The 27,318-nt window shown below is 37.8% G+C and overlaps 1 protein-coding gene across 1 annotated transcript in view; it reads left to right on the top strand.

Moving 5' to 3' along the window:
• EDA2R (ectodysplasin A2 receptor) overlaps positions 1–27,318 on the top strand; it is an 81,114-nt gene that overhangs the window by 4,367 nt on the left and 49,429 nt on the right. The window contains exon 2 of the mRNA XM_054574200.1: positions 16,618–16,714. Coding sequence (XP_054430175.1) covers positions 16,628–16,714 — 87 coding nt within the window. The 5' untranslated portion in view covers positions 16,618–16,627. The remainder of the gene's footprint in view (positions 1–16,617; positions 16,715–27,318) is intronic.

Below are 27,318 nucleotides of genomic sequence, written 5' to 3'. Positions count from 1 at the left end.
TGATAATATGTTTCCAATTATCTGTTGGTTTTTTAAGTTTTAACCAGTTCCTGAAGAGAAGAAAAATAAGCCATTATGAAATGTGTTGTCTTGTGAACTCTGATATGGCAGTTACTGAAAGAGTTCAAGTAGAGCTGAGTGATATTTTATTATTGGACAACAGGAAGCTGGGACTAAGATGAGTTTTCAACTCCCTTCTAATTCCAATATTGTAGGATTTTGTAAATTGCCTTATAGAATATGCACTTATATATGAGACTATAGGTTTTTTATTACATCAGTTTCACCTTTCCCCCACTATCCTGCCAATTATTATAGCTTTCTTTCTTTTTTTTTTTTTTTTTGGTAATCCTAAAAAATAATGCAAGGATTATTTTAGTATCAGTATCCCATCATGTACAGGCAGGCTTCATTCTATGGACTGACTCTCACATTACAGTTGGAAGGATAACTGGTGCTGAGCTATGCTTCCATATGTCCATTCATTTGTGTTCGCTTCTTTAGAATATTTCATTTCCTGGCCCATGAGGAAAAAATGGTGTGCTTGATAGAATTTAGATTGTTATGGGAAGAAAGGCACTGTTCTTACTGACATCTTCAAAGAGATAGAGCTATTCCAGATTGCTTGGTAAATTAGACAGGGTGGAGAAAATGTGGGGCAAGACCAAAAAACTTTAATAGATGTCACAAATTAGTGCTCATGACTGAGTTTTATCCAGTTCCAGCCCTTCAAAAAAAATCATACCATGAATTCAATTTCCAGCTGGGACAACTCAGCCAAAAGCATCTTGGGAAGTCAACTAATATCCACTCCCAGAGCTGCTTGTGGGATAGCTAATTTTTGATGATACCATAATTTTATGGTTCCTTGTCATGCTAGATACATGAATAAGCAAAGCACTTTGGCAAGGGCCACAGAAGAGCAAAGCAAGTGCTTCAGGTATTGTGTGAGTGTTCATCTGGCCTGTGGCTTGTCTCCAATGTCCTTTGCTCCCCTGCTCTGGGTGGGATAATAACATCACATCAACCCGTTACATGTGTAGCACAATCCAGAGTTTCCACAGCACTCTCACATACATTATCTCATTCTTCCCTTGAACATCATCCAGGGGAGTTTCTGTGCCTTTGCTCCCACTAGGGAAGACTGTTTCAGCAATCACTAAAAGAATATTTTTCCATCAAATTCAGCCCAAAGTTTGCTTTTATTAATTATATCACTATAGTCTTGGCTACACAGTGTTTTTTTCTCCTCCCTTTCACAATTCTTCCTAAGCCATTGCCAAGCACTAACCAAATATTTATATACTTGTTAGCTCTTTGTCCTCCTCAATTTAGAGTTTTTTAAGTTATGTTTGTCTCTTTAGGTTTGTACTTTTTTGTTGTGAATGTTTGTGCTCACACATGTTTTGAAGGAGAAAGAATTTAACTCATATGGTTAGCATTTGCTTTTGGCTGAATGCAAATGGCCTGGTTCAGTTGGTTATTATTTGTATCTGTACAGTGAAAACTGCTTTTAATAATTTTTTTTCTTTTTCTACCCCAGCACCTTTATCATTACCTGTTGGCCCTGTACACTCAAATAAAGGACAAGGTAAATAGGTGAAGCTTCTTTAATTTTGCAAAGCCTCCTTCATACTCTTCTGTTGATATAGTAATCCTAATATTACTGGAGCAGATGATGCTATCATTATCATTCAAAATTCTTCAGCCACTTTGGAAATGGAAAGAGAAGGCTGTTGTAAATTGTAATAGCCATCTGTAGTTTCTTTTTCTTTTTTTTAAATTTTATACATTTAAAATTTATTTTTTATTAAATCATTTTTATTGTTAGTCTATTAAATTTGTCCCAATTTTTCCCCCTTTGCCCTCCTCTGCCCATCCCAGCCCCACCCACTCTCATAGTCAATTCCCACACTGTTGTCCATGTCAATGGGTCATTCATACATGCTCTTTCTCTAGTCCCTTCTCCTTCTTTCCACCATTATGCCCCTCCCCCTCCCCTCTGGTCACAGCGATTCCACTGCTGGGATTATACCCTAAGAATCCTGAATCACCAATTCAAAAGAACCTATGTACCCCTATGTTCATAGCAGCTCTATTTATAATAGCCAAGTGCTGGAAACAGCCTAAGTGCCCATCCATAAATGAGTGGATCAAAAACTGTGGCACATTTACACAATTGAATACTCCACAGCAAAAATAAAGAAGGAGCTCCTACCTTTTACAACAGCATGGATGGAACTGGAGAGCATTATGTTAAGTGGAATAAGCCAGGTGGTGAAAGATAAATACCATGTGATCTCACCTTTAAGTGGAACCTGATGAACAAAATAGAACCACAGGCATGGAAACATGGAATAGACTGACAGTGGTAAGAGAGATGGGAGTAAGGGGGCAATAGTAGAAAGAAGAGTAATGGACTAAACAAAGAACATATATGAATGACCCATGGACATGGTCAACAGTGTGGGAATTGACTGGGAGCAGGGTGGAGGTGGAATGGGCAGAAGAGGGCAAAGGGGAAAAATTGGGACATCTGTGGTTTCAGAATTGTTTGTATTCCATGAACATATAATATATGTGAACATTAAAAGACAGTCTACTTTTAGTAGATGCCTACAGAGCAAAATCAAAATAATGCATCCTTAACCTTGATGCTATTTCACCTCCCTGTACCAACAACTGACAGTGTTGATGCTCACCCCCTTCTTTTTAATTAATTAATTTATTTTTTCAAATACATTTGTCTCTGCCTACCCCCCACCACTTTCCTGTGCCCCCTCCCTCCCTCAATTCTTCCCCTTTGGTTTTGTCCATGAGTCCTTGCTATATGTTCCTTGACTTTCCCCTTCCCTTCCTTTTCCCCCACCCTCCCTCCATCCTTCCTTCTTGTCTCTGCTCGTTTCTTTTCCTTTCAGTGTTGCTGGTCTTATTTTCCTTGCATCTCTGTATTGTTGCTTAGGTTCCACTTATAGGTGAGATCATATGGTATTTGTCTTTCGCCCCCTGGCTTATTTCGCTTACCATAATGCTCTCCAGTTCCATCCATGCTGTCGCGAAGTTTAGTAGTTCTTTTTTTCTTTCTGCTGCATAGTATTCCATTCTGTATATGTACCATGGATTTTTGATCCAATCATCTACTGATGGGCATTTAGGTTGCTTCCAACACTTGGCCATTGTCAATTGTGCTGCTATGAACATTGGGGTGCATAGGTTCTTTTGAATTGGCGTTTTGGAATTCTTAGGGTACAGTCCCAGCAGGGGAATCACTGGATCAAAAGGCAGTTCCATTTTCAGCTTTTTGAGGAAATTCCACACTGCTTTCCACAATGGCTGCACCAGTCTGCATTCCCACCACAGTGGACTAGGGTTCCCTTTTCTCCACAGCCTCGCCAGCACCTGTTGTTTGTGGATCTGTTTATGATGGCCATTCTGACCGGTGTGAGGTGGTGCCTCATGGTGGTTTTGATCTGCATTTCTCTGATGGCTAGTGATGCTGAGCATCCTTTCAAATGTCTCTGGGCCCTCTGCATCTCCTCCTTGGAAAAGCGTCTGCCCAGGTCCTTTGCCCATTTTTTGATTGGATCATTTGTCTTCTTGGAGTGGAGTCGAGTGAGTTCTTTATATATCTTGGAGATCAAAACTCTATCTGATGTATCATTAGCGAATATATTTTCCCATAGGGTTGGCTCCTTTTTCATTTTCCTGATGTTTTCTTTTGCCGTGCAGAAGCTTCTTATTTTGATGAGGTCCCACTTGTTTATTCTTTCCTTTAGGTCCCTTGCTTTAGGAGACATATCAGTGAAAAAATTGCTGCGTGGGATATCTGAGAGTTTCCTGCCAATGTTCTCCTCTAGGACTTTGATGGTGCTGTGACTTATATTTAAGTCTTTTACCCATCTTGAGTTTATTTTTGTGTATGGTGTCAGCTGATGATCCAATTTCAATTTTTGGCATGTAGCCGTCCAGCTCTGCCAACACCATTTGTTGAAGAGGCCATTATTGCTCCATTTTATGCTTCTGCCCCCTTTGACAAATATTAGATGCCCATAGAGACCTGCGCTTATTTCTGGGCTTTCTATTCTGTTCCACTGGTCTATGGGTCTGTTCTTGTGCCAGTACCGGATTGTTTTGAGTATAGTGGCTTTGTAGTAGAGTTTGATGTCCAGTATTGTGATCCCTCCTACTTTGTGTTTCTTTCTCAAAATTGCTGCGGCTATTCGGGGTTGTTCATGGTTCCATATAAATTTTTGAAATGTCTGTTCTATTTATGTGAAATATGTCATTGGTATCTTAATAGGGATTGTGTTGAATCTATAAATTGCTTTGGGTAGTATGGACATTTTGATGATATTAATTCTTCCAATCCATGAGCACAGTATATGCTTCCATTTATTTGTGTCTTCCTTAATTTCTTTCTTCAATGTTGTATAGTTTTCTGTGTACAGGTCTTTTATCTCTTTGGTTAAATTTATTCCTACGTACTTTATTTTTCCTCTTGCTATATCAAATGGTATTTTTTTCTGATTTCTTCTTTTTCTATTGCATTGCTGGTATACAAAAATGCCTTTGATTTCTGAATATTGACTTTGTATCCTGCTGTTCTGCCAAATTCACTTATTAGGTTGAGGAGTTTTTTGGTAGAGTCTACAGGGTTTTCTATGTACACTATCACGTCATCTGCAAACAATGATAGATTTACTTCCTCCTTTCCCATTTTGATGCCTTTTATTTCTTTTTCTTGTCTGATCACTGTGGCTAGGACTTCCAATACTATGTTGAATTAAAGTGTTGAAAGGAGACATCCTTGTCTTTCCTGATCTTAGTGGGAAAGCTTTCAGTTTTTGTCCATTGAGTATGATGTTGGCTGTAGGTTTTTCATATATGGCCTTTATTACATTGAGGAATACCCCATTTATTCCCATTTGGCTGAATGTTTTGATGATAAATGGGTGCTGTATCTTATTGAATGCTTTTTCTACATTTATTGAGATGATCATGTGGTTTTTGTATTTTCTTTTATTTATGTGATTTATTACATTTATTGACTTACATATATTGAACCATCCCTGCATCCCTGGGATGAATCCCACTTGATCGTGGCGGATAATCTTTTTAATGTATTGCTGGATGCGGTTTGCCAATATTTTGTTGAGGATTTTAGCATCTATGTTCATCAGTGAAATTGGCCTGTAGTTTTCTTTCTCTGTAGGGTCTTTATCTGGTTTTGGGATTAGTCACCCCCGTTTTTTTTTTAAATCAAGGACATGGCTTTATATAACCACAATACAAATGTGTCAAAATCAGATAATTAACATTGATAAAAGCAGTTATCCAACCCACAGACATTATTCAGATTTCACCCATTGTCCTACTTGTCTTCTATAGTAAGAATATTTCAGGTCCAGGATCCAGTCCAAGATTACCTATTACATTTTAGTTGCCATGTAGCCTTCCTTCATCTGGATCAGTCTTAGACTTTTTTTTTTTTGTTCTCTCAACTTTGACATTTTGACGAGAGGGGCCAGTTATTTTGTCGAATGTATCTGAGTTTGGGTTTGTCAGATGCTTCATTAGATTCAGATTATGCACAAATGGCTGGAGTACTCCAGAAGTGATGTGATGTTTTTCTCATTGATCCTATCAGGTGGCAGGAGATTGTGACTTGTTCCCATATTGGTGATGTCAACTTTGGTTGCCAAATCCTAGACATGTCCTCCAAGTTTCTCTAATGTAAAGTTACTATTTTCTACTTTATATTAAATAACTAACCTGCGGGGAGATTACTTGAAGTTATGTGAATATCATGTTCCTTATGGTAATTGATGGCTCATGACTGAATCAAATAATGATTGCCAAATGGTGATTTATAAAGTATATTATTCCTCCTGCATTTATTGTTGACATTTCACTGTAGAAGTCTTTTCTTCTCCCTTATTTATTTACCTCTGTCACTACAGATCTGTAGATTCTGATTTTATTCAATGTATTATAATCCTCTACTATCATTACTTATTTTGATACTCAGATTGTCCCGGATTTGGACAGCTAGAGCTCCTTCAGGCTGGCTCCTGTGCCTGCCATTCTTGAGCACATTCTTACTTCTGGCACATGATGGTCCAAGCTCACTTTCCCAGCCCCAGCCCTCGAGACTCAGCCATTTTGCTAAGTACCCCAGGGTCTTTTTAATGGGGAGTGATGTTAGAATCGAAGATCTGGAAACTAAGTATGCTAATTGCCACTGAAGTGTCATGTCCTTCCAGTGAGCAGATTGGGGAAAATAGCTATTTCATATTATCTTTGTTTTTCACCATTTTATATTTATAGCCCTTTTCTCTTACCGCAAGAAGTCTGACTCTCAAGAAAATCAATATATTTACTCCTTTGCTCAGTTCTACAATATACATAAACTTGTTTCAGAATTACTACACCCACACTACTATTAACAATAAACCTACTCAGCTGTTAAGTCAAATTGAAGTTTTCTTTGCAGTTCTTTTGGTCCTTTTATCTTCAAACTGAGAGAAGTGAAAGTACTATAGCTAAACGTCACTCAGATTCTTTTCCACTTTTTAAAATATGGTTGTTACCCACTTGGTATATAGTTAAGTTTATTTGTTTCTGTTGTTTTCAACTTTGAAGTTAAGAAATCCTTGTTGATTTAACCTTTGGCATTTTTATTATGATGTGTCTTGGTGTGGGCCTCTTTGGGTTCATCTTGTTTGGGACTCTCTGTGCTTCCTGGACCTGGATATCTGTTTCCTTTACCAGGTTAGGGAGGTTTTCAGCCATTATTCCTTTAGATAGGTTTTCTATCTCTTTCTCTCTTCTCCTTCTGAGCTCCCTGTTATTTGAACATTGTTACTCTTGATGTTGTTCTAGAGGTCCTTTAAACTCTCCTCATTTTTTAAATTCTTTTTCTTTTTGCTGTTTCAATTGGGTGTTTTATAATACCTTGTATTCCAAATTGCTAATTGGATCCTCTGCTTCATCTAATCTGGTGTTGATTCCATCTAATGTATTTTTTATTTCAGTTAGTGTATTCTTCATTTCTGACTGGTCCTTTTTTATGTTTCCTATCTCCTGTTTTGTTTCCTATCTCTTTGTTGCAGTTCTCACTGAGGTCATTGAGCATCCTTGTAACTAGTGTTTTCAACTATTTATCTGATAGATTCCTTGTCTCTGTTTAACTTAGTTCTTTTTCTAGGGTTTTGTCCTGGTGTTTCATTTGTAACATATTTTTTTGTCTGCTCATTTTGGCTGTCTCTCTGTTTCTATGAATTAGGCAAAACAGCAACCTTTCCCAGTCTTGAATAAGTGACCTTGTATAGGAGCTACACCTTTGTAGACTGCTTGTGTCAGGTGTCTTTGGCAGGCCAGCTGAAGTGTGCATGGGCCGCAGGAAGTGGGGAGGGGGGTCCAAGGCTTACTAGGGCCTAGTGCTGTGGGTAGAATGGGCTCAGGTTTCAGGTAATCCCAGGGGCAAGCCACACCAGGATCTGGAACCAAAGATGGAGCAGGTGCAAGCTCTAGGGATTCCTAGAGGTAAGCTGCTGGGGAAGTAGCCGACATGGATTTTATCTGCAGGAAGTCCTGAGGACCAGCCACACCTGAGTGGAAGCTTAGGTAGGGCAGATATGAGCTGAGGGGAGACCCAGGGGCAAGTCACTTGGCTGGAAGGTAGAGCTGAAGCAGCCTACAGAGAGACCTGTTTCTGTGTGATCTCTTTCTATCTCTCTTTCTCTCTTTCTCTCTCTCTCTCCCCTCCCCCTCCTTTATTGTGCAAAAGCTATTAAGTCAGCCTTCAGTTCTTCTTCAGGGGGAATTGCTCTGTCTATAAGTGTAAATTTGATGTGTTCCTGGGAGGAGCTGAGTTCAGAGTCTTCTCGTGCTACCATCTTCAACAACAAGCTAAGCAGTGAAGAAATGTGCTCCCAGTGTTGACCTCTCCACTCTAAGATAAGTTTAGATGGACATATGCCTTGGGAGACTCAGATGGGCCTCGCCCCTTAATTCTTAAAATGTTGTCTTGTATTACCCTATTCAAGTTCTATTATGTCTTTCTTGGGTTACCCTTCTTGGTTGCTGCTGCTTATTCTTTCTCTTCTAACTTCAAATATGTATGTCCCTCAATGTTTTGCTTTTGGCATTTTTTGTGCTCTAGGCCAGCAGTTTTCAGGTAGTGTGCCACAAGAATTTTTAAAACATACAAGAACTGACTATTTAGTCAGGGGCACTGACCTTTATTTCCCTAGATTGTCAAATAAAAAAATGACTATAGCTAACACAACAGTAGCTGTCAGGTGTGAATTTATCAAAATTATACCTATTTTATTTTTGTAGAATTGGCAAATATATATATATATATATATATATATATATATATATATATATATATATATGGTGCGCTACGGAATTTTAGTAATTATGTGTAGCATGAGATGAAAAAGGTTGAAAATTGCTACTGTAGGCCAGTGGTTCTCAATTTCCCAGAGGTTTTGGTTTAATGTGTCTTAGGATATAAGTATTATTTTAAAGTTCCCCAGATGATTCTGATGTACACCCATGACCTAGTCTTTGTATGCATTTGACTTATCTCTAGCCCTAACCTATGTTCTATGTATTTTAATTGCCTGCTGGGCACCAGCACTGACATGCTCCTCTGCCGCCTCTAATGCCACATACTTAAAATAATTTCAAAAACTGAGTCTCTTGTCTTTTAACAAGCAACTTCTCTTTTATACTCTTCATAGCCCTGAGGTTCTCCTGGTTTTCTGAGCAAAAAATTCTCAGAATCTTCTCTGACTCATGTCTTTCCCTTGGCTCTCACACCCATAGAATTGCAAGGTCTTATTGACTTTGTAAGGTCTATATCTCCCATCATCACTTCCTTTCTATTCCTATCACTACCTTTGTCCTGGCCTTTATTTCTTAAGGCTTGGACAGTTACTCTGCATAGGCATTATTTAAAGCATACTCAGATTAATGTTCAGAAAATACTTTTTTTCCAACTTAAAATATTACTGATGAAAAATTAAAAATTTTAAGATTTTATTTATTTATTTTTAGAGAGAGAGGGAGAGAAATGTCAATGTGACAGAAACATCAATTGGTTGCCCCTCATAAGCGTGCCGACCAGGGACCGAACCGGCAACCCAGGCGTGTGTCCTGACGAGGAACTGAACCGGTGGCTTTTCAATTTTGCTGGATGACACCCATCCAACTGAGCCACACCAGTCAGGATGACAAGTTAAATTTCAATGACAGGCTAGGAGGACCTCCATTCCCTATTTCAGGGTTCACTGCTACCTTGGAAATCACATTAAACTCATGGATCTTTTTTCTTTAAACATTTTATTTATTTACTTCTGTTAGAGAGGGGGAGGGAGGGACAAAGAGAGGAAGATAAACATCAATATGTGAGAGATACATCAATTAGTTGTCTCTCGCGTGCATGCCCCCAACTGGGGAACCTGGCCCACAACCCACTCCTGTACCCTGACTGGGAATTGAGCCTGCAACCTTTTGGTTCACAGGCCAGTACTCAATCCACTGAGCCACACCAGCCAGGGCTAAACTCATGGATCTTAAATTACCTTTGTTTATTACTAGTTAAATAAATTTAAGGGAATGTTTTCTCTTCAAGCTTTTTTTTTTTTAAATCTATTAAGTGGTGCTAATAATCTCTGGTTTACTCTTAGGGTTATTCTAAGTATCTACTGTGCGAACTGATGTGAAACCCTTTAAAATATGTGAAACCTTTCACTCAAGCAGAAGATTGTTACCACTATTTTGCATATTTTCACCATCTACTCATCCAATGTATGTTTACTTAGTGCCTATTATGTGTCAGGCACTGTTCTAAACAGGAAAGATAAAGTAGTGAGCACTACATAATAGTTGGCAGAGGAACCAGCGACAAAGAAGTAAATATGATATGTTATGTCACATTGTCATAAGTGCTACTGAGAAGAATGAAATAGGAACAAGAGATAGGGAATATGGAGGGCAATTGCAGTTTTATTTTTCCTACTTTATTTTTTATGATTTATTCTATTACAGTTGTCCAAATTTTTGTCCCTTTTGCCTCCCACCACTTAGCCCACCCCTCTTTCCCACAGCCAATCCCCTGTCTGTTGTCCATGCTTATGAGTCATTCACACATCTTTTTTGACTAATACTTTCCTCTTCCTTCTGCCATTCTCCCATCCCCCTTTTCTGCAGGCATCAGTCTGTTCCTTGTTTCCACGTCTCAGCTTCTATTGTCCTTGTTAGTTTATTTTGTTCATTAGATTCCAGTTATAAGTGAAGTCATATGGTATTTGTCTTTCACCACCTGGCTTATTTCACTTAGCATAATGCTCTCCAGTTCCATTCACACTGTTGCGAAGGGTTGGAGTTCCTTCTTTCTTTCTGCTGGGTAGTATTCCATTGTATAAGTGTACCACATGTTTTAAATCCACTCATGTATCAATGGGTACTTGGGCTGCAGTTGCAGTTTTAAAAGACTGGTTAGAGAAGCCTCACTAAGACAATGGTATGATAACAAGTACTGAAGAAGATGAGGGGGGTAACCATATGGATATCTGGAGAAAAAACATACCTGACTGAGGGAATAGCAGATGTGAAGGCTTAAAGTGGGAGCATTCTTGGTTAAGTTTGAGGAATAGCAAAAAGGTCAACATGACTGGAGTTGGAGAGAATAGAGGAAAAGTAGTAGATCATGAGGTCAAAGAGGTAATGGGTTAAGAGGAGGTAGGCAGATCATATAAGGCCTCATTGGTCATTATAAGATTTCTTTTTAACTGACCTTCTGGATTTATGTAACAGTCTCAAGAGTATGGTTAATAGATTTTCCCCTGGGGCACAGATTAGCTCCTGGTGTGCTGCCTGCAAAGTTGATAGCTAGGGCATGGACCTGGATGAATTCACAAGTCACCCCATGGGGTTCCTTGGAGACTGACTGCTGGCTTTATAAGATCTTTAGTGTTATTGAGTGATGTGGAGAGCCATCAATGGACTTTGAGGTTGGAAATTATATGATCTAACATGTTTTAGAAAAACCACTTCACCCTTAGCACCTTTATCACCCATTCTTTCTAGAAGAAAAATGGAGGTGCCCCAGGTTACTTCCCCACCAAGTTCCCTCTGAATTTGGGGAAACAGAAAAATGTTTTTCTGATTGTACCTTGCATTCAGACAAAATAAACAAGAGCCAAAAAGAACCCTCAAAATAGTGACTTTCAAAGTTCCCTGCCCATGAGAATAACGAATTTTAAGATTCCAGAGTTTCAGGTTACACCTCTAATTACGTCGGAATCTCGGTAATATGTCCCAAGTATCAGTATTTTTGAAGCTCTCAATGTGCAGCCTATACTGAGAATTAGTAGTCAATGAGATTGGCCAAATCCTCATGGTACAAATGGGAACCTTGAGTCCACCACTGAGGAGGAACATGCTTCCAATGGCAGAATTGTGCCTGGGACCACTCACCATACTGAGGAATGCAAAATTTACAAATACTGGGGCATAGAGAAGGTAGGTTGTTTCATAGTTTGGAAGTAGATTATGGGCAAGAGAAATCCTTCCAGATCTAGGCCAGGAAAGGGAAATCTGAGAACAAGCACCAAATGAAATAGCAACATTTGGATTGTAGGCCAAACATCTATAAATGATGAGGGCACTGCACAGATTGGAAGCCTGATTCTGAAATAAAGTAGCATTTTCAAGACAAGGCTAAGCAACTGCTTTGATTTGTGCCAGCCCTGTACACGTGGGAAATTGAATAGGCTCACAGGAGAGGAATGGACAAGGCTTGGACCAGCCACCGTCTTCCTCACCCTCTTTAATCCTGTACCTCCTGTATTGCCCAGGCAAAGCAAATATCTTCGCTGAAGGCCTAAATTCTTAATTTAGCCCTGTCGTCCTGCTCTGTCCACCCGTCCTAGATAGAGATAGCATGTTTCATCCCACTGGCATGTGCAAATTGAGAAGAGCAGCAGCCGCAAGCTGCGGCCAGAGGCAGCTGCACCAGCAGCAGCCTAAGTACCTTACATCCAGCAGAAACTTGGCCAACATTGATTATTCAGGGCAGAGTGAGCTAATGTGGGGATTATTATTAAGGTCAGCCTCATTGCTTTTCCTCTTCCCTGTCTACTTGCATTCTTACTCTTCTAGGTTATTTTTTTTTTTTTTGAGTGAATCAGGACAGATGGATGGGCAGGGAGAGCTGCAACATGACAGAGATAAATGAAATGAGCAGACACTAGTAATTTTGCCATTTGTCAGCCTCTTTGGTTAAACCCAATCAGAATACCCAAATAGCACTTACTAGCATCCATGTTATAGCATGTATTGAAACTTCATTTCTTTTTCTTGTTGAATTATATTTCATTCTATGGAAATACCACATTTTGTTTATCCATTTATTAGTTGATGGATATTTGGGTTGTTTCAACTTTTTGGCTATTATGAATAATGCTGCAAGGAATGTTCATGTACAATTTTTTGTGTGGATATATATTTTCAATTCTTTTGGGTATACACTTAAAAAGGAAATTGCTGGGTCACATGGTAACATTTTCAGGAACTGTAAGACCATTTTCCAAACTGTAAACCACTCTACAGTTTCACCAGCAATATATAAGGGCCCCAATTTTTCCACATGCTTGTTAAAACTTAACCACCCCCCCTTTTTACTATAGCCACTCTAGTGGGTGTGAAGTAGGATTTTATTGTGATTTTGATTTGCATTTCCCTAATCACTTACTAATGATATTGAGCATCCTTTCATGTGTACTGGCCAATTATTTAACTTTTGGGGGTAATATATATTCACTTTGGCCATTTTTAATTGGGTTGTGTCTTTTTTATTGTTGAGTGGTAAAATTTCTGTATATATTTTTTCTCCCATTATGTGGATTGTCTTTTTTTTATAGTATCCTCTGAAATGCAAAAGTTTTAAATTTTGATTAAGTATAATTTATCTATTTTTTCTTTTGTTGTTTATGCTTTTTGTGTTGTATCTTTTTAAAAAGGATTATGTAATCTGAGGTCACAAAGATTTAAACCTACATTTTCTTATCAGAAAAAATCTAAAATGTATGAAGACTTTAGTTTTCTTATAATAACATTCATAGGAAATTTAACACTTAGAGGTTTGTTCCATTTTGAGTTAATTTTGTATATAGTGTGACATAAAGGTCCAATTTGATTCTTTTTTTTTTTAATGTGGATAGCCAGTTGTCACAATATCTTTTTTTTTTTTTTGAAAAGCCTATTCTTCCTCCATTGTAGTGTCTTGGCACACTTTTTGAAAATCAATTGAGCATAACATAGCAACTTTTTTTATAATGGCCACAAGTTGGAAATAGCCCAATATCCATTAACCAAAAAAAATGTATAAATATATTATGGAATATCCATAGAATAGGCTAGCTACATGGCAATGGAAAAGAACAAATGTTACTACACACAGAATGGATAAATCTCACAGATGTTACATTGAGCAAAGAAAGCCAGAAACAAAAGTATGCTCTTATATGGATCCAATTTATATGAAGTTTAAGGACAGTTAAAACTAATAATGGCTATAGAAGCCATTAGAAGAATAGAAATTACTTGGGAGAATGTGATGGCATTGATTGGGAAGGGTCATGAGAGGTCTTTCTGAGGTAATGGAAAGGTTTTTATATCTTTATCTGGATGGGGATTATATGGCTGTAAACAAAAAGCTTGCCTATATTAGTGACTTATCCAGCAGTTTAAAGGATTCAGCCATATCTCTGTGACACTATAGATGATTACCTAGCTGCAGTTATGAGACATCTCGGAGTAACTCTGGTTTTCTTAAAACTTAATTATTCTCCTAAAATAAAAGGCAGTAATCTGCCAAAGCACACTGCTGACCACAGGAGAGAATTTTGCATAAATTCTAAGATTGTCCCTGAATAATGACATTTAACCATTATCAGACAATTCTACCCATATGCCAGATTTCTTGAGAACCAGAATCTATGTGATTTTGTTCTCTTTAATAAAGGTAATTTGTTAAGCTTATAATGACAGACAACTTAATTTGTTTGCTTTAGATCAACTGTTTGACAAAAAAGAGAGAGATAAGCCCTCTGTTCATTTCCTGGGTCATGATACAGGGATTTGGCAATAAGCCTACCTTGCTTAGATATAGGTCTCAAAGCCAGGGATAAAAGGAATGTGTTAAGATTCATGCCACATGATGTTTATTAGATGGATGGGGCTCTGGAAACCAAACAAAATAGGGTGTCTCAGACACCCAAAGGCCAGAAGCAGCTGCTATGGAGATTTCAAATACCTATGTCAGGAGCTTATCTCAAGGGCAGGGCTGCACTTTGGCTTCTGTCAATGTTTTTCTGTTTTTTTGTGGGCAAGAAAAGAATACAGGGGAGTTGTTCAGACCAGTATGCTGGACCTGTGCCCATGACACTTAATTCCCTTGTCATGAAGGCTATCAGACCACTGATGGTTTTGTTCCTTAATAAGAAGGGTGGTTAGGGAGGGGAACATGCCTACTGAGGCTAATAGTACAAGCCAGTAGTCAGAACAACACAGGAGAAAGCATATTCAGCTTGTGAAGAATGGGTTGTATACTCTACTTTCTTCTGAATAAAGAATGGGAAAGAATGGCTCTGTTGAGGATGGGAAGAGGTTCAAGCTTGCCAGACAGGATGACATACTCCATTGCCATTGGGGAGTTTTGAGGGGAGGAGTGATGGCTTCAAAAGGTCTGCATGCACACTATCCTGTGTCCTGACTGGAAGTACACACTTAGGATGTTCGTAATTTGAGAAGCCACCTGAGGTTCACCTTGGTATGAGGTTAAGGAGTGAGCAAAAAAACCTCACCCCAACTTCTTCTTTGAGCAGTGCAAACCCTTTGTATAAATTACTTGAGTCTTCTTCATTAAAATTCATCATTGTAGAGATCTATCTCTCTGCATACTTAACTCAGTCTTATTTTGCATAGTTTTTCAAAGACTTCAGAATGGTTTGATGGACCTAAGATCATTTGATTCTCCCAAGAGCTATATAAGTTAGGTGAGAAACATATTGTTCTCTTTATTCAGATTAATTGAAGCCAGAATAAATTAAGTAACTCATGCAAGGTTATAGTTTGAAAGAAGAAAAGCTAGGTAAGTTGACCAAACATTCCCAGGTTGCCAAATACTGTCCCACTTTTAGCACTGAAATTCCTACATCCTGGGCCATTTATTCCTGTGCAAACCTGGATGATTGGTTCCCCCTATAGCCAGGATTAGAACCCATATCTCCCAACTCTCAGACCAATGCTAGTGCTACTGCCCTATGGGGGAACTCCAGCCCACGAAGTCCCCATTTTGCCACGGATGAAAGAATGAGTCATTCCAGACGCTATTTGCCTGTCAAGGAAAGGGGAAGGTGATTCTCTCTAAAGGAGAATGCTCTGAGCCCCCGTGCTCAATGGCTTTTATTGAAAGGGTTACAAGCCAGGGATAGGTAGCAGGAACATATAGGTAATCTAATTATATCAGTAACTTAAGCTTACAGAGAATAGGTGTCGTTTAAAGAAGACAATGGCAGGAACACACTGAACTTCTCGGGTCTGAGATGAGCAAACATTATGGCACCAGGTGGGATTTGGGTCATGGTCCAGAAATTTTGTAAATTTCTTTCCCAGCCTTAAGCTTGTTATCTGGTAGAACTTGAGGGAGAAACAAAGCGTGCTTCAAGGAGTGTAATTTACTTCTAGGCCTGATTTCTCCCAGGGGCCCTCAGGGTTATTGTCTAATCTTGCCTAGCAACCACATTACCAGTGTTCCGGCCAAGTCTTATGGGTCCTTTCCCAGATCCCAGCTTGCCGGGACTACAGGTCCCGATACCACTCAAAACGGCCCCCTACACTGCCCTATGCCGTCTATATTCCAAGAACTGTTATCTGAGTAGTGTTTCCCTTCCTCTACATCCTAGTGCACCTGGACATTTATTCATGCTGGGTCTTTTTCCCTTTCTATTCTGCCTAGGACAGAAGCAATAGCAGTTAGATGTCCTCAAGGCACTTCACACAATTTTGATGAAAGAATCATGCTTCAGCTCTCTCAGGCACAAATGAAAGATAATAACCCTTATATTGCTTGGAACAAATAATATTGAATGCAAAAGTGCTTTCTAAACTGTTGATAGCTAGTGACATGTGAGAGATTGTGGTTATTTTCTGCTCCCCTCCAGGCAGAAGCTAGCTTCTTGTTTTATCATTCTCTTTCCAGTTAAGCAAATGATATAGCCACCAACTATGAGAACTTTGGCCAGTTCTTTGGCCTCTGTGCTTCAGTTCCCTCATATTGAAAGTGGGGTTAATAATCATCCCTGCTATGGTTGTTTTAAAGATTTAATTAATTATTACACATAAAGCATTTAAAAAGGTTGCTGACATGTGGTTAGAACTATATAAGCATTAGCTGTTTTAGGTTGTCTTCCCCAACCTTTCTACCTCAGAGACAGAGACAAGATTAAGAGGACACTTAAATCAAGTGACATGGAAGTTACTACTTATCTTGAAATCTCTTTCTAGTAGCTCCCTAGTTTTTGTGTTCTGTACCCACAGTCCTCCCATCATGGATTGCCAAGAAAATGAGTACTGGGACCAATGGGGACGGTGTGTCACTTGCCAACTCTGTGGGCCTGGACAAGAGCTTTCCAAGGTAAGTCCCATGGCCAGAATATTCTTTTTTCTGTTACATCTTAGAAACCATTTGGCAATTGAGAGTCCAAGATTAGGAGAGCCCCACCTGTGGCTAATACAGTTCAATGGGCAAAATTTGGAATCCAAGGATTATGACAATAGAAGTCACAGCTCCAACAGGAAGTCACCCTGGCAAGCTGAGGGTCAGAGGATGGCTCCATGAGATAATGGGATACCTCAAGAGGAGATGTGAAATTCAGAGGTCTAGGAAGAATGTTTGGCGTTAGGAAAATCTGTCAACTAAAGCAGGGCCCACCAACTTGAGGTTCAGGAGCCAGATATCAGGGCTTGGGAATGAGAGAGAACTAAGAAGGCTGAGGAAGTTGTTCAAAGGAGGATTAAGGAGTGGGGAAGTAGGGATGGTCTATAATCTCAATTGGAAGAAAGGGTCAGAACAAAACAACTACCAAATTGGGCACCTTTTGCTCAGCCCTAGCTTGCAAAGATGGAACTGTTGTTTGTTTGTTTTTTTGTAGGGGGGGCAGGGCTCAGGTCTCTGTTGGTCCCATAACATGGAGGTGATGTTAGGCTGCAGTTGAGCCAAAAAGTGTGGAAGTAGACATCCAGCAGATGTTGTCTTCACACACATCTTTTTATATATTTTTATTGAATTTATTGGGGTTATATTGGTTAATAAAATTATACAGTTATCAAGTGTACAATTCTATGAGAGATAATCTGTACAGAGTGGGGACAAAGTATGTTTACAGCTGTTCACATGGAAAATGATTCAATAATGAATAAATAATAAGAATAAACTCTGTTTTACATACAGCTGTAGACCCACCTTTGTCCCTCCCTGTATATTGTATTGTCTGTTCACCACCCAAAGTCTAGTCTCTTTTTGTCACTATTTATTCCCCCTTTACTCCTTCTACCCCACCCTCCTTCTCTCTGGTAATTACCATACTGATGTCTTTCATGCTCACATCTTATTTTTTGCAGTTGTTCAAAATTCGGCCATCATGTATTGAACACCTTCCAAGTAGCACACATGATTGTAGGCACAGTACATATGGTAAAACAGATTCAAACCTTTGCCCTCATGGACCTTACCTTTTACTTAGTGAAACAAACAGTGAATGAGACACATTTATAAATAAATGAAGGATTTAAATATGGAGGTACAATGAGAATTAAATTGGGGTGATGTGATACAGAATGACTTGATGCCTCCTTTAGATGTAGTGGCAGGGGAAGGCCCCTTTAAGGAGGTGCCTTCTAGGGAAAGGATATAGCTAATGTAGAATCCCAAGATGAGAATGAACTAGACATGCTGAAGGAAAAGGAAGATTAGTGCAACTGATGAGTGAGAGGTAAGTTAGGTAGAGAGTGGTAATAATGAGATCGCAGAGGGAGATGTGGACCAAACCATGTATAGTATTAAAGTCAATGATTAGAATTTTTTGTTTTCTTCTACGTGTGTGAGGAAAGCTTTGAAATGTTTGGAGTAGGAAAGTGGCATACTCTTCTAGTTGAAGGAAAATATAACTATTATTTAGCCCACCTCATTCTACCTACGTATTTCACAAATGAAGATGCTGATGCTTAGGGATGTCAACAGATACAAGCACTAACTCTATACTTTACCCCTTTACACATAACATTCTGTACCATGGTGGTGTGTCTAAATGATTGAAAATGGATCCCAGGACCAAGGAAAGATCATCAGAGGTTAGGTCATGCTGGACATTAGGATGGACCTGATGAAATCTTTTATTTTTTTTTTGCTTTAACTTTATAATTTTAAAATGTTTTTAAAGCTTTCCCCATAAGGTCAGGAACAAGATAAGGGTGTCCGCTTTCACCACTCTTATTCAACATATTACTGGAAGTTCTAGCCACAGCGATCAGAAAAGAAAAAGAAATAAAAGGCAGACAACTTGGAAAGGAGGAAGTAAAACTGTCATTGTTCTCACAAGACATGCTAGTGTACTTAGAAAACCCTATAATCTCCACCAAAACCTATTCAATCTATGTTTTTCAATTACAGTTTACATTCAATATTATCTTGTATTACTTTCAGATGTACAACATAGTAGCCAGACAATCATGTACTTTACGAAGTACTTCTCCTGATATTTTCAGTACTCACCTGGCACTATACATAGTTATTATAATATTATTGACTATATTCCCTATGCTGTATTTTATATTCCCATGACTATTCTGTAACAACCAGTCTGTAGTTCTCAATCCCTTCATCTTTTTCACCTAACTCCACCATACCCCCTCCTCTGGCAACTATCATTCTTGTTATCTGCATCTACGAGTCTTATTCTGTTTGATTTGTTTATATAGTTCTTTAAATTCCACATATATAAGTGAAATCATATGGTATTTGTTTTTTCTCATACTGACATTTCATGTAGGATACTACCTTCTAGGTCCATTTATGCTATTGCAAATGGTATTATTTCATTCTTTTGTATGGCTAATATACAATTGTATGTATGTACCAACACTTTCTTATCCACTTTAGTGTCTATAGATGGGCACCTGGGTGCCCATCTATATTGTGGCTGTTGGAAATAAAGCTGCAATGAACATGGGGCTGCATATAGTCTTTCAAATTAGCATTTTGAGTTCCTTCAGGTATATACCCAGAAGTGTAACCACTGGGTCATAAGGCCACTCCATTTTTAATTTTTTGAGAAACTTCCACAGTTTTCCATAGTGGCGGCAAAAACCTGCATTCCCAGCAACAATGTATAAATGTTCCCTTTTCTCTACATCCTTGCCAACACTTATAATTCACTGACTTATTAATGATAGCCAGTCTGACAGATGTGAGGTGATACTTTTTTGTGGTTTTAATGTGCATTTCTCTAATGATTAGTGACATTGAGCATCTTTTCATACATCTATTGTCCATGTGTATGTCCTCTTTGGAGAAATGTGTATTCAGGTATTTTGCCCATTTTTAATTGGATTGTTTTTGTTGTTGAGTTGTGTAAGTTCTTTACAAATTTGGGGTATTAAACTTTTATGAGATGTATCACCAGTGAATACGTTCTCCCATACAGTGGGTTGTCTTTTCATTTTATTGATGGTTTCTTTTACCATACAAAATATTTTTAGTTTGATGCAGTGCCATTTGTTTAGTTTTTCTTTTTTCCCTTGCCAAGGAGATATATCAGAATAATATCGCTATGAGAAATGTTCGATATTTTAGTTCCTGTTTTCTTCTAGGAGTTTTATGGCTTTGAGACTTACTCTCCTAAAGATTTAAGTCTTTAATTCATTTTGAATTTATTCTTTTATATGATGTATGAAAGTGATCTGGATTCTTATTTTTGCATGTATCTGTCCTATTTTTCAAACACAAATTATCGAATACACTATCATTACCCCATTGTATGTTCTTGCCTCCTTTATCAAAAGTTAATTGACCATATAGGCAAGTGATTATTTCAGGGCTGTATATATCCTGTTCCATTGAATTATGTCTCTGTTTTTATACCAGTGCCATATTGTTTTGATTACTGCAGCCTTGTAGCATAGTTTGACATAGTTAGAGAGAGAGGAAGGGAGAGAGAAAAATCAATGTGTGATGTCTCCAACATAGTTATTTCTAAATATTGCTGTGTCTATTATAGGTCTTTTGTGGTTCCATATAAATTTTTGGATTATTTGTTCTAGTTCTGCAATATACACTATTTGTATTTTGACAAGAATTGCATTGAATCTATAGCTTGCTTTGGGTACTGTGGACATTTTAATGATATTAATTTTTGTATCCATGAGCATGGTATATATTTGTATTTATTGGTATTGTCTTCAATTTCTTCACTGTCTTATAATTTCTCAAGTACAGGTTTTTTAAAAAAGATTTTATCTATTTATTTTCAGAGAGAAGGGAAGGGAGGGAAAAAGAGGGACAGAAACATCAATGTGTAAAGAGAAACATTGATTGGTTGCATGCCTCCAACTGGGGACCTGGTCCACAACCCAAGCAAGTGCCCTGAAGGTAATCAAGCCAGTGACTTTTTTGTTTGCAGACCAGCACTTCATCCACTGAACCATACCAGCCAGGACTCAAGTACAGGCTTTTTACATCTCTGGTTAAATTTATTCCTAGGCATATTATTTTATTTTATTTACCCTCACCAAAGGACATTTTTTCATTGCTTTTTTTTCCCTTAGAGACAGAGGAATGGAAAGAGGAAGGGAGAGAGAGAGAAAAAAATCAGTATGAGAGAGAAACGCTGATTGGTTGCCTTCCCATATGCACCTGGACCTGAGATTTTATGTGCTGGGATTGGGACCAAAGCCACAACCTAGGTATGTGCCCTGACTGGGAATGGAACTCACCCCCATTTGGTTATGAGACAATGCTACAACCAACTGAGCCACGCCAGCCAGGGCTTAATTTTATTTTCTTTGATACAATTGTAAATGGGATAGCTTTTTATTTTGCCTTTCTGATAGTTCATTTTTTAGTATAAAAATGCAACCATTTGTTTATTTTCTGCTTTGTTTCTGGTGCCTCAGGAGATATATTGGCAAAAATATGCCTATGTTCAATATCTGAGATGTTATTCCCATGTTTTCTTCTAGAATTTTTATGGTTTTGTGACTTCCATTTAAGTCTTTTATCCATTTTGAGGGTGTGTGTGTGTGTGTGTGTGTGTGTGTGTGTGTGTGTGTGTGTATGGTGTAAGTTGTTTGTCTAGTTTCATTTCTTCACATGTATCAATCCAGTTTTCCAACCCCATTTATTAAAGAGATGGTCTTTGCTCCATTGTATGGTATGACCACCTTTGTCAAATATCAATTGCTCATACAGGTATGGGTTTATTCCTGGGCTCTCTGTTCTATATCATTGATCTGTATGTCTGTTCTTGTGCCAATACCAGGCTCTTTTTATTACAGTGGCCTTACACAAGTTCTGTCCAGAAGGTCTACAGCCATGTAATATGGAAAATTGGGACATTTACTGAAAAAAGATACAAGATACAGGAAACATTGTACATAGGACAATGACGCCTCAGTCCCCTTCAAAGTAGGCACCTTGGGACCTCACACAGTTCTCTCCTAATTGCCATCAGCTGCCCTGTTGTATTTCCTGAATCTCATTGACAGTCTGAAATCTCTTCCTTTTCAAAGGTTATTTTAGTCTTGGGAAAATTCAGAAGCTGCAGGGTGCCAAATCTGGGCTAAAGCCGGTGGCGGGGGAGGGAAGAAATAATGCATGAGAGGGCACATTGTCATGATGAAACTGCCAATCACCAGTTGCCCATAGTTGCAGTCTTCTGAATGAGCCAAATAGTTTCCACAGAGGAACGTTCAAGCTAAAGGCAAAATTTGATGCAGATTCGTCACTCTACTCACACAGTCATTTTGAATGTGATGGCCACAGAATTCATGTGCTCACTCAGCAGCACCTACTGCCCCAACTGACTAGTAGAGTGAAGTCATCATTGTTCACACATGCACATTCCAGTCCACAGTTCTTGGCTGCCAGGTTACATTGAAGTCATGCAAACCATTCTCATTATATATTAACAATGGCTGGACTTTTTCCGGACATACCTCATAATATAGTTTGATATCAGGAGTTATGATACCTCCAGCTTTGTTCTTTCATAAGATTGCTGAGCCTATTCGGGGTATTTTTTGGTCTGTATACATTTTTGAAGTATTTGTTCTACACGCATGCCTTTGGTATTCTAATAGGAATTGTACTGAATGTATAGATTGCTTAGGGTAGAATAGCCATTTTAATGATTTTAATTATTCCAATCCATGAATATTGTGTATGCTTCCACTTATTTGTATCTTACTTGATTTCTTTCTTCATTGCGCTATGGTTTTCAGAGTATGTCTTTTACCTCCTTGTTTAAATTTATTCATAGATATCTTTTTCTGTTGTTGTTGCAATAATGAATGGAATTGTTTGCTTAGTTTCTCTTTCTGATAATTCATTATTGGTATATAAAAATGCCATCGATTTCTGGGTATTAATTATGGATCCTGCTACTTTTCCAAATTCATTTATTAGGCCTAGTAGTTTTTTGGTGGAGTTTTTGGGGTTTTCTATGTACAATATCATGTCATCTGTGAATAATGACAACTTTACTTCCTCCTTTTCAATTTGGATGCCTTTTATTTCTTCTTGTCTGACCACTGTGATTAACAGTTCCAAAACTATAATAGGACTACATGAGATTAAGTTTCTATGCCTTAACTGGTGTGGCTCAGAGGGTTTTCCTGCATACCAAAGGTTCACAATTTTGATTCCCCTTCAGGGTACATGCCTGGGTTGCGGACCAGGTCCATGGTTGGGGGTGTGCAAGAGGCAACCAATCAATGTTTCACTCATACATCAATATTTCTCTGTTTCCATACCTTCCCCACTCTCTAAAAGTAAATAAATAAAATCTTTAAGAAAACATCTGTACAGCTAAAGAAACCATCAGCCAGACAAATAGTGAACCCACTCTATGGGAGAACATGCTATCAATGATACGTCTGACAAGGGTTTAATCTCCAAAATGTATAAAGAACTAATACAACTCAATGCCAGAAAAACAAACAACTCAACTAAGAAATGGACAAAAGACCTAAATAGCCACTTCTCCAAAGAGTACATACAGACAGCCCATAGATATATGAAAGAATGCATCGCTAGCCATCAGAGAGATACAAATTAAAACCACAATAAGATATCACCTCACACCTCTCTGAATGACTATCATCGATAAATTAACAAACAACAGGTGTTCACAAGGTTGTGTAGAAAAGGGAACCCTAATGCACTGTTGGTGGGAATGCAGTCTGGTGTAGCCATTATGGAAAATAATATGGAGTATCCTTAAAAAATTAAAAACAGAACTCTATTTTGGCCCAGCAATTCCACACCAGGGAATATACCCCAAGGATCCTGAAACACCAATACAGAAAAATACATACACCCTTATATTTACAGCAGCGTTATTTACAACAGTCAAGATTTGCAAACAGCATACGTGCCCATCAGTAGATGAGCAGATAATAAAGCTATGGTACCTTTGTGTAATGGAATACTCTGCAGCAGTGAAAAAGAAGAAACTCTTACATTTTGCAACAGCATGGATGGTTTGGAGAAAATTATGCTAAATGAATTAAGTTACTCAGTGAAAGAAAAATACCACATGATCTCATTTTTATGTAAAAACTAATGAACACAATAAACCAAGGAACAAAATAGTAATGGAAGCTTAGATACATAAGACAGACTGACAACTTCCAGAAAGGAGGGGCTGGGATGGTTGAAAGACTGTGAAGTGATTAGCCAAAGAACGTGCATGCACAACCCATAAACACAGACAGTAATATGGGGATTGACTTGGGGTGGGGCTGGGTGGAGGTAGGGAAATAGAGGAAAAGCAGAAAACAACTGTAACAGCTTCCAAAATAAAAATACAACAAAATTCTGGATATTTGTTTTGTATCCTGCTACTTTACTTAATTTATCAGTTCCAGTAGTTTTTTGTTGGAATCTTTAGGGTTCTCTATATACAGTATGATGTCATCTGCAAATAATGACAATTTTAGTTCTTCCTTTCAAATTTGAATGCCTTCTATTTTTCTTCTTGTATGATTGCTGTGGCTAGGATTTCCAGTAATATGTTGAATAAAAGTGGTGTAATTTGACATCCTTGTCTTGTTACTGATCTTGTTACTGATGCTTGTAGTTTTTGCCCATTGAGTATGATGTCAACTATGGGTTTGTCATATATGGCCTTTATTACACTGAGGTATGTTCCCTCTATTCACGCTTTGCTGAGTGTTTTTATCATAAATGGGTGCTGGATTTTGTCAAATGTTTTTTCTTGATCTGTTGATATAAGTTTTATCCTTCTTTTTTTTTACGTGGTATGTCATGGTTTTTGATTTGCGGATGTTGTACCAACCATGCATCCTAGGAATAAATCCCACTTAGCATGGTGTATGATCGTTTTAATGTATTGCTGGATTTAGTTTGCTAATATTTTTTTGAGAATTTTAGCATCTAAGTTCATCAGGAGTACTGGTTGGTGATTCTTTGTAGTATTTTTATCTTGTTATAGATTGAGGATAATGCTGGCTTAATAAAATGAGCTTGGAAGTCTTTCTCCCTCCTGACTCTTGTAGTTGTTTCAATATGATAGGTGTTCATTCTTCTTTGAATATTTAATCCGTGAAGCCATCTGGTCCTAGACTTTTGTTGGTTGGGAGTTTTTTGATTACTGCTTTGATTTCATTACTTGTAATCAGTCTGTTCAAATTTTGCATTTTTTCCTGATTCAGTTTTGGAAGAATGTATACTTATAGGAATTGGTCCATTTCATCCAGATCACCAATTTGTAGGCATATAATTGTAATATTTTCTCATAATCCTTTGTATTTCTGTGGTGTCAGGTTTTACTTCTCTTTTATATCTGACTTATTTATGTGGGTCCTCTCTCTTTTATTCATGATGAGTCTGGTTAAAGTTTTATCAGTCCTCTTAATCTTTTCAAGAACAAGCTCTTGATTTCATTGATGTTTTGTGTTGTTTTGTCTGACACTATTTTGTTTATTTCTGCATTGATTTTTATTATTTCCTTTCTTTTACTCACTCTAGGCTTTGTCTGTTGTTATTTTTTCTAGTTCCTTTAGGTGTAAAGTTACAGTTTGAGTTTTTTTTCTTTTTTTTTCATTCTTTTTAAAATTTTATTTATTTTTATTTTTTATTTATAAATCATGTTTATTCTATTACAGTTGTCTCAAATTCCCCCCATTACCCCCCTCCACCCATCCCACCCCCACCCCCAGCTCCCACAGTAAATTACAACCCTGTTGTCCCTGTCCATGGGTCATTCATATGTGTTTTTTGTCTAGTCCCTTCCCCTTATTTCCACCATTGTCCTCCTTTCCCATCCCCTCTGGTCACTCTCAGTCTGCTCCATGTTTCCGTGCCTGTGGTTTATTTTGTTCATTAGTTTATTTTGTTGAATAGAGTCCACTTATAGGTGAGATCATATGGTAATTTCATCAACTGGCTTATTTCACTTAGCCTAATATTCTCCAGTTCCATCCATGTTGTCACAAAGGGTAGGACTTCCATCTCTCTCTCTCTCTCTCTCTCTTTCTTAAATGCAGATTGATTTTATTTATTTTTCAAATGTGAAAGTTAATTATAAAATATTTTTAAAAAATTAAAATCATTATAAAGTGTCAGCAATTAAACCAACATGACACCAGCACAGAAATAATCAAGTAGATAAATGAAATATAATAAGAATTCTAGAGACAAACGTATATATCTGCCTAACAATATAATGTATGAATAAGTTGATATTTCAAATCAATGGGTAAAATAAGGCTTATTCAACAAATAAAGTGAATGGACCATTATTACTTGAAATAAAACAAATATAGAGCCCTATTTCACACATTATACAAGAAATATTCAGGTGAGTTAAAAATCAATATGTAGAATCTAAGAAGTTTTAGAAGAAAATAGAACTAATATTTCTCATGACTTGAAGTAAAATATTCAAACCCAGAAGCTATAAAGTAAAATATTGACAGTATGACTATATTAAACATTTAAATATATAGTAATATACATATAAAAAAGTTAAAGGACAAGGAATAGAATAGGAAAATATTAGTAACACATCTAAAACATAGTTAAGTTTTTTGGGTTTTTTTAGGGAAAAAAATTTCTACAAACCTTCAATCAATAAATGGATAAAGAATACCAAAAAGTCATTTAAAGCTTTTTTTCCTTAAAAATATAATAGAAATAGGCAAGACATATACTAAAACAGGTTTAGTTTCAACAAATAGTAAAGGAAAATTAAAATAACATCATTGTCACAATCAGATTAATGAGTATTAAAAATATTGGTAATATTAAGTATTGGCAACTCTAAAAGGAACTGGGTATTCATAGAAACTTTGTCTCCATCTTAAAGCAGTTTCTTTAGCATATTTGGCAGTGCTGGTTTGGTGGAGGTGTATTCTTCTAGCTTTCTTTTGTTTGGGAAACTTCTTATTTTGCCTTCTGTTTTAATGCAGAGCCTTGCTGAGTAGAGCAGTCTTGGTTGCAGGCCTTTGCTTATTATTACTTAGAATATTTCTTGCCATTTCATTCTGGCTTGCAGTGTTTCTGTTGAGAAGTCAGCTGCTAGCCGTGTTGGGGCTCCCTTATATGTTACTACCTCTTTCTCCCTTGCTGCCCTTAGGATTCTCTGTTTGTTTTTAATATTTGCCATTTTAATGATGATATGTCTTGGAGTGGGCCTCATTGGGTTCCTCTTGAATGGGACCCTCTGTGCTTCCTGGACTTGTGTGACCTTTTCTCTCCTCCAATTAGGAAAGTTTTCCATCATTACCTTTTCAAACAGGTTCTCTCTCCCTTCCTCAGCCTCTTCTCCTTCTGGTATCCCTATTATACGGATATTATTATGTTTCAGGTTGTCCTGTATTTCCCTCAATGCGTCTTCATTCTTTTTGAGTCTTCTTTCATTTTCTTGCTCTTTCTGGGAGCTTTTTTCTACCTTGTCCTCCAGCTCTCTGATTCGGTCCTCAGCTTTATCTAACCTGCTT

Source organism: Pteronotus mesoamericanus, unplaced genomic scaffold (genome assembly GCF_021234165.1).
Source record: "Pteronotus mesoamericanus isolate MK-2021 breed Mesoamerican mustached bat unplaced genomic scaffold, CSHL_Meso_final contig_256, whole genome shotgun sequence".
NCBI lineage: Eukaryota > Metazoa > Chordata > Mammalia > Chiroptera > Mormoopidae > Pteronotus > Pteronotus mesoamericanus.
This window is presented reverse-complemented; position numbering and strand designations above follow the sequence as displayed.